The 15979-nt window shown below is 38.1% G+C and overlaps 1 protein-coding gene across 2 annotated transcripts in view; it reads right to left on the minus strand.

Annotated features, from left to right (window-relative positions):
* Positions 1 to 15979, minus strand: part of LOC150083167 (xaa-Pro aminopeptidase 1-like) — an 886380-nt gene that overhangs the window by 139486 nt on the left and 730915 nt on the right. For both annotated transcript variants that reach the window (XM_090377885.1, XM_090377886.1), the window contains one exon: positions 2564 to 2633. In XM_090377885.1, coding sequence (XP_090234011.1) covers positions 2564 to 2633 — 70 coding nt within the window. The remainder of the gene's footprint in view (positions 1 to 2563; positions 2634 to 15979) is intronic.

Consider the following 15979-nt stretch of genomic DNA (forward strand, 5'->3'; position numbering starts at 1 on the left):
CTGTTGTCACTTCAGCAAAGGATAAAGCTGACCTGCTAGTATCCTATTTTTCTTCCAGGTCCCGATGGTATTTCTCCACTTGTTCTCAAAACCTGTGTTCCTGAACTTACTCCTATTCTTTGCCGCCTTTTTTCACTTTCTTATTCCAAAGGTGTTTTTCCTTCTACTTGAAAATTTGCTCATATCCAGCCAGTTCCTAAAAAGGGTGACAAATCCCTCTCATCCAATTATCGCCCCATTGAAATTACTGCTATTCTTTCTAAAGTAATGGAGAAATCAATGAACTGCCTACTTTTAAACTACCTAGAAATTTTCCGTCTATTCAATGATTGCCAGTATGGATTCCGTCAGTGTCAATCCACTGGTGATATTCTGGCTTAGGTTACCCATTTATGGACAAATTCAATGGAAAAGTTTGGTGCAACACAAGCAGTTGCTCTTGACATCTCAAAGGCTTTTGATCGTGTTTGGCATAAAGGTCTTCTAAACAAGCTTCCATCTTATGGTTTGACAACTGTTTTTTGTAATTGGCTATCCAGTTTTCTCTCTGATCGCTCACTCAGGGTGATGGTAGATGGCTCTCTGTCTTCTAACGTCTCCACTAACGTTGGTGTCCCCCAATATTCAGTTCTTTCCCCCACTCTTTTCCTCTTGAATATTAATGACCTTCTTCCATTGACTGGAAATGCTATCCATAGTTCTGCCGATGATAGCACATTGCATTCCACTTTCCATTTTGAGAAACCTTGTCGTCCTCAACCAACTTCAACTTCTCGAAAATCTGCTACCAATTCCTTAAATGCCGATCTTCAGGTAATTTCTCCAGTGATTTCAATCCTTTTAAAACTCAGTCTTGTCTTATATCTCGTAAAAAGGATTCTACTGCCCTTTGCTTATCTTTGGTGACACTCCAATTTCTAAGCAAAATGATATATCTCTTTTGGGGATTACCCTGCCTTCTAATCTCTCTTGGCACAAGCACATTAGAAATATCGCTTCCTCTGCATCTAAACAACAATTTGGTTTTCTCTTTCGCTCTCGGCATTACTTTTCTTCCAAATAGCTGTTCACTCTTTACAAATCGCAAATACGCCCTACCGTGGAATATTGTTCCCACATCTGGGGTGGTGCCCCCAAACCCTCTTTCAGTCTTTCTGAACAGGGCAGTTAGGTTAGCATTAGCGTTAGCATTAGTAGAGGCATTTGATGTAAGAAAGCAAGCTTATGCAGCATCAGCCAAAAAAAAAAAAAAAAACAAATAAATAAATAAATAAAAAAATAAAAAATAACCACTTCCACTTCACCCCTCTGTTCGTTCGAAATATCTGTCCAGCTGAGCCTTAAACTTATTTAGGCTATCAACTTCCACGACAAGGGATGGAAGCCTATTCCACCAACCAACCACCCGCTGGCTAAAGGCAAATTTCCTCACGTCTATCCTACATCTGTCTTTCCTGAATTTGAATTTATGCCCTCTCAGGTGATTATTCTGAGCAAGAGGAAGAATCCCATCGGCATTGAGCATGCTCAAACCATTCAAGGCTTTATACACCTCTATCAGATCACCTCGCTGGTGCCTAGTCTCCAGACACTGTAATTTGCAAAACGTAAGCCTTTCTTCGTAAGAGCACCCCTTTATTCCATTCACTAATCTTGTTGCCCTTCTCTGTACTCGTTCCAGCATCTCTCTATCCTTCTTGAAATGAGGCCTCCAGACCTGTATGCAGTACTCTAGGTGCGGTCTGACCATTGCCTTATACAAGGGAATAATCACCTCCTTATCCCTGCTAGAAAAATTCCTATATATCATCGACAATAGACCATGAGCTACTCTTGCAGCCCGTCTGCACTACTCTATTTACAATCTGATGCAGTTATATTTTGTGCTTGATTGCAGAAATTTAATCAAGTGCAGGGAGTGGTGGAAGCAAATCTAGCTCTCAAATTCTTTTAATTTTTAATTTTTTTTAAAAGTGTATATTGAAAAATTTAAGACTTTTATTTTAAAGTTTTTATTCTTAAACTTTTACCTAAAACTTTTTAAAATATATTTTTTCCATATATGCTTATCTGTGTGTGTGTGCATTCAAATGCATAGGAAAATATCTACTTGCTGTTGTGATGAATTTTAATATGGTTTCATGTTAATTTATAAAAAAAAATAAATTAAAGTAATAATTAAAATTAGATATTATTTATTCTTATATCCACTACACTATAGTGTCAAGATAATGACTACTTTAAGAATTGCCTAATTTTAAATCATTTATCACCTTTATTCCAAACAATTCCAAGGTATGATGAAGGACTCATACGTGCAAGCTAGTGGCATCCCACTAGCCAGCGCATGTGATGAATTTTAGACTTCCACTTAACAATGGAAATCTAAAGTTACCCCATAACCTTTTCTTTTTCTCTCATCTCCTTTGCATTTAATACAGAGTTAATCTATGTGAAGTATGTTCTATTATATTAAAAGAAATTCAAGAAAAAAAAAACAATAATAATAAAAATAAAAATACATTCAGGTGTTCCCTCAAGGAATTTAATCAAAAATATATACCTTTTATAAGTTTAGGAAACACAGCAGATGAAAGGCTGATATGACCCTTTGCAACTCTGGTAAAGCATTCCTACAAACATGAAAAAATGAATTAAATAAAATAAACAATTTTCAAGTAATTATAAGAGTTACTTCAATATGTCATAAAATCAACAAATATTTCATATTAAAAATAATTTAAAAACTGCGACAAATGCAGTTTATATTCCACTATGATAAACAGATATGTTCTTTCAAGGTTTAGGTATGTAAAGGAAAATACTTGCACAGAAAGTATAAAAATTCCAGACCCAACAGTTTCCAGATCGAAGCCTAAACTTATGTTTTTTTACTCATAAAGCCCCAGATGCATTATTAAAACTATTAATTACTGAAAAAAAAACTATTAATTAGCACTAACAGTTTATAAAATAGTTTGAGAACAATATTATCAAAGTTAAAATCTATCCTTAAGAATCTTGCCTCATTGCAATTTCTCCTCAAAATATTACTCATTATCTTCCAAAGCATGAGATTTGTACTGCAGCAGCAACATAAATTCTGAAGGATCATCAGGGGCTCATCATTTGAAGGGAATTTTTCATTTGCAAACTTTGATCACATTCGGCTTAGGACTTCTGGAGAAGAGGTCATGACAAATTCAACAGAGCATAAAATGAGAATTTGACTGGCTCGCTAAATCAATTTCAGGAATAGATAAAGATGGTGGAGCAGGCCTGTGGATAGAATTGTGTTATGTTTTTATATTCACAGTTGCAGGCTGCCTCACTTTTTAGAGCTCACACAAGGAGCTGTATTTAACCCAGCAACAGCCAAGACAGTGCATGCAAAAAAAAAAAAAAAAAAATTAAATTGCCATAAGTGATGTAAATGTGAATTTTAATATTCCTTATGTACAGTTTTGACTTTTTATTGAGATCCCTGATTTTTATGGATTTTGTGAGATCTCCATAAAAAATTAAGATTCAGTTTTAGGTGTTTAGGTGTGCAGTAAATTTTTGTTGGTCATGCTGTATCATAGCAGAGCATCATTTTGAATTTTATCCCCTTCAACGTATGGAATTTAATTCAGATAATTGCTTCTTTTTTTTTTTAATGATTATAATATATTAGGTTTCAAAAATAAACATTTTTAAATTAAAAAAAAAAAAAATCATAGAGCACTTTAGAGCTATAAGCCTCAAGTTGTAAAATAGTTAAATGACATGTAAGTTAGTGCAAGTGCATCATTTCTACAAGCAGCCAGCTATTAAGTAACTAGAAATTGGCATCATCTCATATTGTGAATGCCACAATATACTGCTCTGGTTAAAAAGGAATTAGTTCTATTAGGAGATTCCATTGTCAGGGAAACGGAAAATATTTTTTGAAATAAGGATAGATGGACTATCCTTATTACAGTGGTCTCAGACAGTTTTTCTATTGTATACAGTGGGACCAACTGATGCTGTTACCAGCAGCAAATTCTAAATGGGAGCATTCAAGGAAGTAATTGTGGAAGCTACTAGGTTTTTCATACCGATTAAGAAATACTGTTCAAGGTGCATTAGGCCTAAACGGATGTCAGATGAACTAAGGCTCATGGCAGAGAAAAAATATGCATGGGACGCATATATATTATCAGATGACACAAAAAAGCCCATGATAGATATAAGCTAGTCTGTAATCAAGTCACAAAGGAAGTTAGGCAAGCGAAGGCAGATTACAAGAAATCTTTTGCGAAGGATGCTAAGAAAAAAAAACAGCAAAGACTTCTTTAGCATTAGCATTAGCATTAGTAGAGGCATATGATGCAAGAAAGCAAGCTTATTCAGCATCAGCCAAAAAAAAAAAAAAAAAAACAACCACTACTCCCATTTCACCCCTCAATTCGTTCGAAATACCTGTCCAGCTGAGCCTTAAATTTGTTTAGGCTATCAACTTCAACAACAAGCGATGGAAGTCTATTCCACAAACCAACCGCCCGCTGGCTAAAGGTGAATTTCCGCACATCTATCCGACATCCGTCCTTCCTCAATTTGAATTTATGCCCTCTCAGGTGATTATTCTGAGCAAGAGGAAGAATTCCATCGGCATTGAGCATGCTCAAGCCATTCAAAGCCTTGTACACCTCTATCAGATCACCTCGGCGATGCCTAGTCTCCAGGCTCTGTAATTTGCAAAACTTAAGCCTTTCTTCGTAAGAGCAACCCTTTGTTCCATTCACTAATCTTGTTGCCCTTCTCTGTACTCGTTCCAGCAGCTCTACATCCTTCTTGAAATGAGGCCTCCAGACCTGTATACAGTACTCAAGGTGTGGCCTGACCAATGCCTTATACAAGGGAATAATCACATCCCTGTCCCTGCTAGAAAATTTCCTGTATATCATTGACAAGACACCATGAGCTACTCTTGCAGCTCGTCTGCACTGCTCAGAGAACTTCATATCTGCCTGCACAATTACCCCCAGGTCCTTTTCATTCTCTACCACTGTCAGCGTAGTACCACAGAGTTGATACGTTGATCTGGGGTTACTGTTTCCCATATGTAGTACTTTACATTTGTCAATGTTAAACTTCATTTGCCACCTCTCAGCCCATCTGCTCAACCTTTCCAGATCCTGTTGCAGCAGCATAGTATCAGTAGTGTCCTTAACAACCCTGCCAACCTTTGTATCGTCTGCAAACTTGGACATTAAGCCTGATACACCATCATCAATATCATTTATAAATACAGAAAACAACAATGGACCCAACACTGAACCCTGAGGAACTCCACTAATAACATTAGTCCACGTTGAGCAGTGTCCATTGATTACCACTCTCTGTCTTCTGCCACTCAACCATCCCTTTATCCATAGCAGCAATTTGCCTCGAATGCCACACTTCTCCAATTTGTGCAGCAGTCTTCCATGCGCAACAGTATCAAAAGCCTTTCTAAGATCCAAATATATAATATCAAAGTTATTCCCTGCATCCAGTTCTTTTGTGACTACATCATAGTATCCAATCAAATTGGTCAGACAAGACCCGCCCTTAACAAACCCATGCTGTGTCTGAGCTATAACTGAATTCTTGTCCAGATGATCCTGCAGTGCTTCTTTAACCAGTGCCTCCATTAATTTTCCTGGAACCGAAGTTAAACTAACAGGTCTATAATTACTTGTGTCAGCCTTTGATCCTCCTTTGTGAATTGGGGTTACATTTGCACATCTCCAGTCCATGGGTACCTCCCCTGAGTCCAAAGAAACTCTCATAATTATGGCTAGGGGTTTGCTTACTTCCTTTGCTGCCTCCTTTAATATAACTGGATAGATCCCATCCACCCCGGGTGCCTTTTTTATGTTTATCCTCAACAATTTCTCCTCCACTTTCCTCTCAGTTATTAGAAAATCATCTAGCTCACTGCCAATGTTTACTTCACCTACGACATTCCCCTTCCTGAATAACTCCTCATGTGTGAATGTAGATGCAAAATACTCGTTTAGATTGTTAGCCACCTGAGCTGGATCCTCAACTGTTGAACCATCAACATCCAGTGGACCAATCTGATTCATCCCTTTCCTTCTTGAGTTTAAATAGGTAAAGAACTCTTTTCTGTTTTTCTTTGCATCCTTTGCCAAGGATTTCTCATAATCTGCCTTTGCCTGCCTAATCTCCTTTGTGACTTGGTTACAGACCAACTTATATCTATCATAGGCTTCCACGTCACCCATTAATTTGTATGTATCCCATGCATTTTTCTTCTCTGCCATATGTCTCATTAGTTCATCTGACAACCATTTAGGCCTGAACCTTGAACAATATTTCTTGGTTGGTATGTAAAGCCTGGTAGCTTCCAAGATTAGTTCCTTGAATGCTTCCCATTTTGAATTTGCTGTTGGTAACATCATCAGTTGGTCCCACTGTATAGAATTTAAATACTGTCTCAGACCAGCATAGTCGCCTTTACGAAAGCAGAAACCCTTCCCTTTACCTCTGATGGTAGTTACCTCCTTGAGTAAATCCCACTTCAGCACACTGTGATCACTGCCACCCAGTGGTTCATTTATCTGCAGATTCCTAATGCATGAAGAATCACTACTGATAATCAGATCAAGAGTATTACTCCCTCTAGTTGCCTCCCGAACATGCTGGTGTAGAAAACAATCATCCAATAAATCCACAAAAGCCTTGCTAGTGTGTGAGTGACCAACCCACAAATTCCAGTCAATATCTGGGAAATTAAAATCCCCCATTATAAGACTCTCTGATTTACTGGCCCATTCTATTTCCCTGTACAGTATCTTATTATACTCATCAGAGTCATTAGGCCTATAGCACACTCCTACTCTCAATTTTGATTTACCTATGCTTATGTCACACCAAACTGACTCAACACTGCACTGTCCAGCGATGTCAACTGGCTTCACTTCCTTGGATTTTATGTGTTTTTTAACTAATAGCATAACCCCTCCTCCCTTCCTATCCTGTCTATCCTTTCTGTAGACGTTGTACTCCCCAAATTCCAGTTCTGCATTCCTTATATCTGTGTGACACCACGTCTCTGATATCCCAACAATATCTGCCTTTGATGTTTTGAGTAATACCTCAAATTCATCAAATTTATTTACTAAACTCCTAGCATTAGTGTACACGCAAGTATACATGCACCTGTTTCTATTCTTAGCTACCCTAACACAACCCATGTGTTTACTTGTACCGCAATGACTTCCAGCAGTCTCTGAAATATCCTGCATCTTGTTTTTCAGGCTTCTGCTCATTCCAATAGAAGCAGTGCAAGAATCTCTTTCACCTCTGCCCGTGGCTACTGTTAATCCATTAGTCTTTGTCTCCCCCCAAGCTAGCAGTTTTCCGACCCACCTAACACTGCCTCGATAGCATCAGCAAATATTCTTGCACCCTTTCTATTTAAGTGTATCCCATCCCTGTAGAAGCAATCTCTCCTGTTAACAAGTACAGTCCAGGCTGAAAAAAATTCTACCCCTTGAGCCTTGCACAATCTTTCCAGGGCCGAATTGATCGACAAGGCTCTCATCATATACTCCCTCCTATCGTGTCTGGGCAGAATTGCAGACACTTTCAAATTCAACCCTACTTCACGGCTTTTTTTCAACAGTGACCTGTACTTGTTAAGTAATTCCGCTGGTCTCCTACTCTTAATATCATTAGTGCCAACGTGTACAACTATATCACCTTTTGTGCCCTTAAAAGATGATATCTGCTCTACAACGTCATCAACCTTTGCCCCTGGCAGACATACCCTGGTCCTAGTTAGATAAACCCTGGTTTAGTTAGATAAAAATTTAGAAGGAAGGGGATGAATCAGCTTGGTCCACTTGATATTGATGGTTCAACTGTTGATGATCCTGCTCAGATAGCTGACAATCTCTATGAGTATTTTGCAACTAAATTCACACATGAGGAATTATTAAGGGAAGACAATGTTAGAAGGTTATCAAACTGTAACAGGGTGCTTAATGATTTTGTAATAACTGAGAGCAAAGTGGAGGGGAAATTGCTGAAGTTAAACACAAGAAAGGCATCTGGCATGGATGGAACCTATCTAGTTATATTAAAGGAGGCAGCAAAGGAAGCAAACCCTTAGCCATAATTATGAGAGAATCCTTGGACTCAAGGGAAGTCCCCACGGACTGGAGATGTGCAAATGTATCCCCAATTCACAAAGGGAGATCTAAGGGTGAAATGAGCAATTACAGACCAGGTAGTTTAACTTCTGTTCTGGGGAAAATAATGGAGTCACTTGTTAAAGATGTATTGCAGGATCATCTAGACAAGACTCTAGTAATAATTTAGACACAGCATGGGTTTGTTAGGGGAAAGCCTTGTCTGACAAATCTGATTAGATACTATGATTTGGTTACAAAGGAACAGGATGGAAAAAAGAATTTTGATATCATATACTTGGTCAGGAGAACTTTCAACACTGTTGCACATGCTGGACTACTGTACAAATGGGAAGAGTATGGTATTAAGGGTTAGTTGCTAAAATGGATAAAAGGGTGGTTGAAGACAGAGTGGTAATCAATGGATGCTGTTCTTCGTGGACTAATATTATTAGTGGAGTCCCCCAGCGTTCGGTGTTGGGCCCACTGTTGTTTTTAATATTTATCAATGATACCGATGAAGGTGTATCAGGCTTAATGTTGAAGTTTGCAGATGATACAAAGGTTGGCAGGGTTATTAATGACAGTAATGGCAGTATGCTACTGCAACAGGATCTAGAAAATTTGGGCAGATGGGCTGAGAAGTGGCAAGTGTAATTCAACACTGACAAATGCAAAGTACTGCATACTGGAAATTCTGATGCTTCTGGAGACTAGGCTCCTGTGAGGTGATGTGATTGGAGTATGTAAGGCCTTCAATGGGTTGATCCGGTTTAATTCTGATGGGACATAAATTCAAATTGAGGAAAGAGAGTTTTAGAAAATATGCAAAAATTTGCCTTTAGCCAGTGGGTAGTTGATTGTTAGAACAAACTTCCATCTGTTGTGGAAGTTGATAGCTTAAATAAATACAAGGAGGAACTGGATAAATGTTTAGAGGAAATGGATGTGTGAAAAGTTTTTTTTTTTTTTTGACTAATGCTACATTAGCTTGCTTTCTTGCATCACATGCTTCTACTACTACTAGAACCAGGGTATGTCTGCCAGGAGCAACTAGTAATGATGTCACCAATAGACAGTCAGATTTTAAGGGAGGTAAAGAGAATATTATTCATGTGGGGCCTAATGACATTATGCATATACAATCTGAAGATTTGTTAGACAAATATAGGACCATGCTGAAGAATGTCTATGTGTTTGCAATTCTGCCCATGAATGATAGGAGGGATTATATGCTGAATTCTATCAGCTTGACTCGCACTTGTAGGTAGAAGGAATCTGTTTTGTAGAGATGGGATACATTTAAACAAAGGTGGTGCAAGAGTTTTTGCCACTATTATTGAGAATACATTAATGGTTCAGTGAAACTGCTAGCTTCAGCGGACAAGTGTAATATAGATATGCATTTATCTCATCATATTGGTCAAAGTAACACTTGCACATCCTCAAGAGTTCTTGTTTGTTACTGCAACAGAAAATATTAGCAAGATGTTTTGACGACAGAAATGTTTAAAATGAGCAGGTAGCTAACACCAGGGAAGCGAGCTTAAAATAATTTAAGGGGTGTATCAGGGTAGTTAACTATACAAGAATACTAGGTCTTAATTGTTTATACAGTAAGTCAGAAGTGTTGTCAATAAAATGAGTGAATTCGAACTGCTGGTTAGGACAAGTAATGCTGGCATAACTTACAGAAATGTGGTGCCACCCAGAGACAGAGGATGACGGTATGTATAATGTATTTAGGAAATATAGAAAGGGTGGTGGGGTCATGCTTCTTATCGAAAGCAGCCTCGGTGCGACGAAAACTTTCCTGGATTCACACATTTCACATGCTAGTATAGAATTTGTATGGGGTGAGATAGTTGAAAGCAAATGTATAATGAGAGTGGGAATAATCTACAGACCAGGTAATTGTGAAGAGAACTTCTACATGCAAATGGAATGGGCAAGTAAGCATCATCTTATTAGGGGTGATTTTAATTTGCCACTAATTGATTGCAGCAAATGGGAAGGAAACTCCACATGGGGGACAAAATTTTTAATCACCCAGATGATTCTAAAAATATTTCTTGACTGAATGTCTATGAGTATGAAAGAGTTCGTTTACACATGAGTACTGCACTTACATCATTTATACTGTCTAGGTATTATGAACGCATCATTTAATTTTATCTCATATTGTGAATACCTTCATGAGTTGCTGAGGTCATCATCATCATCAGCCATTTTCAATCCACTGCAGGATGAAGGCCTCTCCAGCAACTTTCCAGTTCCTTCTGTTTTGAGCACTGGCCATCCATTTACTACCCACAAACTCATGAATTTCATCTATCCATCTACGCCTTTGTCTTCCAGGTTTTCTTCTAGCTCCTCTTGGGTACCATTCTGTTATTTTCTTAGTCCATCTGTCATCGTGTCTTCGAGCTATGTGTCCTGCCCAAGACCATTTTAGTTCTTTAGTTTTGATAAGAATGTCCTTTACTTGAGTTTGCTGCCTAATCCATGTGTTTCTCTTCTTATCTAACAGTCTGATTCCCAATATAATTCGTTCCATTCTTCGCTGTGTAGTTCTTAGCTTCTCTTCCATTCTTTTGGTGAGTGCCCAAGTTTCACTTCCATAAGTCATGGTGGGGAGTATACATTGATTCATTATTTTACGTTTCAGACAAACTGGGATATTGCTCTTCAGTATGTGACTATATTTCCTGAATGCTATCCATCCAAAATTTATTCTTCTCTTGACTTCCAGCCATTTATCATTATTACAGCTAATAACTTGTCCAAGATAAGTATATGACTCCACCTTTTCAATTACTGCTCCTTCAATCATTATTTCCCTTTCCATGGCATACTTGTTCATCATTACTTTTGTTTTAGCCATATTCATCTTTAGTCCAAAATCCTTACTAACTGTGCATAACTGATTAAGATTTTCCTCTAATTCTTTGGGATCGTGGCTTATGACCACAATGTCATCTGCAAATCGTAAATGGTTTAGGTACTCTCCGTTCACATTGACTCCTTTCTGCGACCAGTCTAATCTTCTGAAAGCTTCCTCAAGGGCAGCAGTAAACAGCTTCGGAGATATTGTGTCTCCTTGTCGAACTCCTTTCTCGATTTTAAATTTGCTACTGTCTTTGTCTAGTCTAATAAAGGAGGTAGCACTCTCATATATTTTCTTCAAAATCATAATATATGGAGTATCTATGCCTTGTCTTTCCAGTGCCCGAAACATTGCCTTATGCTGTATGGAGTCAAATGCCTTTTCATAATCCACAAATGCCAAGCATAATGGTGTTTTATATTCATTTGCTTTCTCCATTAGCTGTGATATTACGTGAAGGTGATCCATAGTTGAGAATCCTGTCCTAAAGCCAGCTTTCTCTTTCGGTTGATTCTCATCAAGTATTCTTTCTAATCTGTTACTAATGACCCTTGTGAACAACTTGTAGATATGGGATAACAAGCTAATTGGTCTATAATTTCCAATTTCTGATTTATCTCCTTTCTTATGCAGCAAAACTATGATTGCATTATTCCACTGCTTAGGCATCACACCTTTTCTAATGCACTTTGTGAAGAGCCTTGCCAGTTTTTGTGTTATGTCTCTTCCTCCCAATTTTAACAACTCTACAGTAACTTCATCTTCCCCCGGGGCTTTCCGATTCTTCATTTTCTTCAATGCATGTTCTACCTCATCGGGAAGAATATCGGGTATGTCGTATGTGTTGCTACTTTGCAATCCATCTTCCCTACTGCTGGTATCATTCCCTCGCTCCTTGTATAATTCTCTATAGTAGTCTTCTGCTATTTGAATTATGCCTTCTCTGCTGTTTATAAGTACACCATCGCTATTCTTCAGTTTCAGTATCATTTGTCTTCCTGTATTACTGCTCATGGCTGCTGATTTAAATCCTTTGTTTTCCCTTAATGCTTGTTCTACTTTTCTTGTGTTAAATCTTCTTATTCTGAGTCTCTTTCTAATGGCTTTGCATAACTCAGTATACTCAATTTTCTCCCTGTCAGTGTTTTTCTTGCTCTTCATTTGTCGTCTTCGGTTCATCATGACAAGTGTTTCTTGACTAATTTTTTCTTCATTGGATTTCTGTTTCCCTATAGGTTTCTTGGGCTTTATCACTTTCAGAAAGTTGTAATATTCCTCATTGATATCTTGGTCCTGAGCAGTCTGCAAAAGCTCAAACTTGTTCTTAAGTTCCAGTACATACTGCTTTTTCTCCTCCTCTGTTATTTCAAAGACCTTTGTATTATTTACTCGAGTCAGTTTTTTCCTTTCCTTTCCTACATCTATATCAAGTGTACATCTTAGCATTCTGTGATCACTTCCAACATTTATCTTATTCAGGACGGTAACATCATTCACAATATATCTTCTGTTAGTGAGGATGAAGTCGATTTCATTAGTTGTTAATCCATTTGGACTCTTCCATGTCCACTTTCTGTTCACCCTTTTCTTGAAAAAAGTGTTCATTACTGACATTCCTTGAGATTCTGCAAATTCCACAAGTCTTTCACCTCTTTTATTTCTTTCACCAATTCCAAAATTTCCTATAGTTCCTCTTTCTGCGCTGTTTTGCCTTTTTCCAACCTTAGCATTGAAGTCCCCCATAATAATAGTGTAGTGGGTTTTCTGCTCATCTAGAAGACTCTCAATTTCAGTGTACATTTCTTCAACCTCTTCATCATCATGGCTCGATGTTGGTGCATAAATCATTATAATCTTTAGCTTGTACTTGTTAGAAATCTTGAGTATTAGTCTTGACACCCTTGGTGATGTACTTTTGAATTCCAAAATGTTGTTTTTAAAATCTTTATGGACCAGAAACCAAACTCCACCTTCACTCCTTTCACTGTTTCCATTGGTGTACAGCAGATTTCCACTTGATAAACTTATAAGTGATTCATTTCTTCTTCTTGTTTCAGCCAAACCAATGATATTCCAATTCACATTTTCTAATTCCTTTTCCAGCTCTAATATCCTGTCTTCACCGATGAGTGATCGTACGTTATAACAGGCCAAGTTCAATTTCCGTGCATGGCAGCCTGGTCGTACCCAGAGATTCTTAGCACCCTCTGCTTCCACTCTGATCCTCTCGCTGCCGTAAGAGGGAGAGTGAAAGCTGCTGGGGACTGAGGGCCATTTGTATTGTTGTGCTCTCATTGCTGGAGGGTTTGGTCTTTTCCTCTTCACGGTGACCAGGCGTCTTGAAGAGAACCACTCTACACGTTCGTTGCCACTTAAGTGACGTAACAGGGCTTACCATCGAGAAGGTGTGCATGAGTGGATTTTAGGGAGGCAGGCCAACCGGACTTCTCCTAAATCTTCTGTAATAGAGAGATATTGGATCCATCAGTGTTTTAGGCTGAGTGTCTGATAACACACAGGATACCTGTTCCCCTCTAAGCCCCGGGCTTAGAGGGGAACAGGGGAACAGGTTGCTGAGGTAGTGCACTGTTTTGAATAAGTAATGCTTCACCAGTGGAGAAGACTGATGTTACTTTTCGCATTCATAAACCAACTCTTTCAAACTAGATGATTGTTATTTATATCAAAATGTCAGGGAAAGTACTAGGGAAAAGAATATTCTAGACCTCATCATCAGTCATGAACCAGATGACATAATAGGGCGGACAGTAAAGGAACCTGTAGCAAGAAGTGATCACAGAGTTCTACGGTGAACGGTGAAGAGTGAGGTAGCAGTAGGCAAAGGAATGGGTTATAATTTCAGGAAAGGAAATTACGATGGCTTAAGGTGCTACATAGCCTCTATTAATTATTATGGTATACCTTTAAATCATTAATCACAGAAGCCTTGAATGCTTCTTGAATACCATTAAAAAAATACTCAACTAGGAAGATTCCAATTTGGATGAATAAGGAAGTTTCAAGATTACTTGAGCAGAAAAAGATGGCATTGAAAAGTTACAGAGCAATAAAAAGCACTGAAACTTTGTAGTCTATAACAGCTACAAATTGATCTGTAATAGAAAAGGTTAGGCTGGCAAAGGCAGATTATGAGAAACTGCTGGCAAAGAGAGCAGAGTGAGAATAAGGAATTCTTCACATATATAAATGTAAAGAGAAGGACAAATGAGATCGGGCCCTTAAGTAATGGACTTGGGATAGAATTAAATACCCCAGCTGATGTTGCAGATGAATTATAACATCAGCTGGGGTATCTGTATATATCGATCCAACAATTACTTTGGATCAATATCTACAGAAGAAAAACTCTTTGTTTCAATGAGAAATTATGGGAGTGAAGTTGAAAAAAATGTAATTAATGATGTTGAAATTTTATATGTTTATTTAATGAAAAATCTTTCTGTATATATCGATCCAACAATTACTTTGGATCAATATCTACAGAAGAAAAACCCTTTGTTTCAATGAGAAATTATGGGAGTGAAGTTGAAAAAAATGTAATTAATGATATTGAAATTTTATGTTTATTTAATGAAAAATCTTTCCAGCCTACAAGCGAATATGGCTCATGGGGTTGATGGTATATACCCTATATACCATCAACCCCATGAGCCATATTCGCCATGAGCCATAACCTTAAGGGAGGCAGCAAGAGAGTGCATAGAACCATTGAGGCTAATTATGAGAGCATCACTGGACTCGGGAGTGATTTCGTTGGATTGAAAATGCCAATGTATCTCCAATACATAAGGGTGGTTCTAAGGGTAAAGTGAGAAATTACCAGCCGGTCAGTCTAACTTGAATAGTTAGGAAAATCATGGAGACAATGATCAAGGGTGGAATTCAGAAGGATATTCTGCATGATTTTGTCAAGGGAAAAAAAAACAAAAAAAAAAACGTTTAACTAATCCGATTTGCTATTTTTACAGGGTAAAAATTTCACAGTAGAGTTAGCTGGAGTTAGGGAATAATTTTGACATAGTTTATTTATCTGAATTTTAGCAAAGCATTTGACTCAGTCCCACATGAGCGGTTATTATTATTACTAGCCATATGGTGCAAGGAAGCCTGAGGTTTATGCTGCACCACCAAAAAAAATTTTCAGAATTACCCTGAGAGAGAGAGAAGAAGAAGGGAATCACCAAAAAAAAGAAGAATGATGATATCCAGCTCAGGGCCCTGGGTGTGCCAAGCCCATACTCGCCAGATGTGAGCCCCTGAGGTTACTTCTTAAGCTGGAACAGGTTGGAATCATAGGGAAAATCTTTGGATGGATAGCTGGATGGCTTCAGGGCAGGAGGCAGAGGGTTGTGATAAATGGTTGTTCCTCAGATCGGGTTGTTGTAAAAAGTGGCTGTTGTTATTATTGGGTTTAATGACATAAGGGCTACTGAGGCCAAATTGTATTTATTCATAGTTTAATTGCATGACCGTATCCTTATAGTTTTATTATTATTATTATTACTCATATGGTGAGTAATAATAATAATAATAAAACTGAAGCTTATGCTGCACCAGCCAAAAAAAAAAAAAATTCCCGGGTTACCCTGAGAGAGATCGAGCGAGAAGTAGAAGGGAATCACTAAGAAAGAAAGAGAAGAATGGTGATATCCAGCTCAGGACCCTGGGTTTTCCAAGCCCAGACTCACCAGATGTGAGCCCCTGGGGTATCCTAGAATAGGAGATAAATCATGTGATAAGCCTGGAAACTGACTGAAAAGCATCTGACCAGATGGTTAAATATAAGGAATAATCAAGCAGAAAATGGCAGACCGTAAGCTGACTGATACAGAAGGAGCACTGGGTGGGTTTTCTCTCAATAACAGGAAAAGATTGGTACTGTCCAATTAGCAGCCTTGCCAAC

The sequence above is a fragment of the Mastigoproctus giganteus genome, chromosome 7, assembly GCF_048544385.1.
Source record: "Mastigoproctus giganteus isolate SK-2022 chromosome 7, ASM4854438v1, whole genome shotgun sequence".
In the NCBI taxonomy this organism is placed as follows: Eukaryota; Metazoa; Arthropoda; class Arachnida; order Uropygi; family Thelyphonidae; genus Mastigoproctus; species Mastigoproctus giganteus.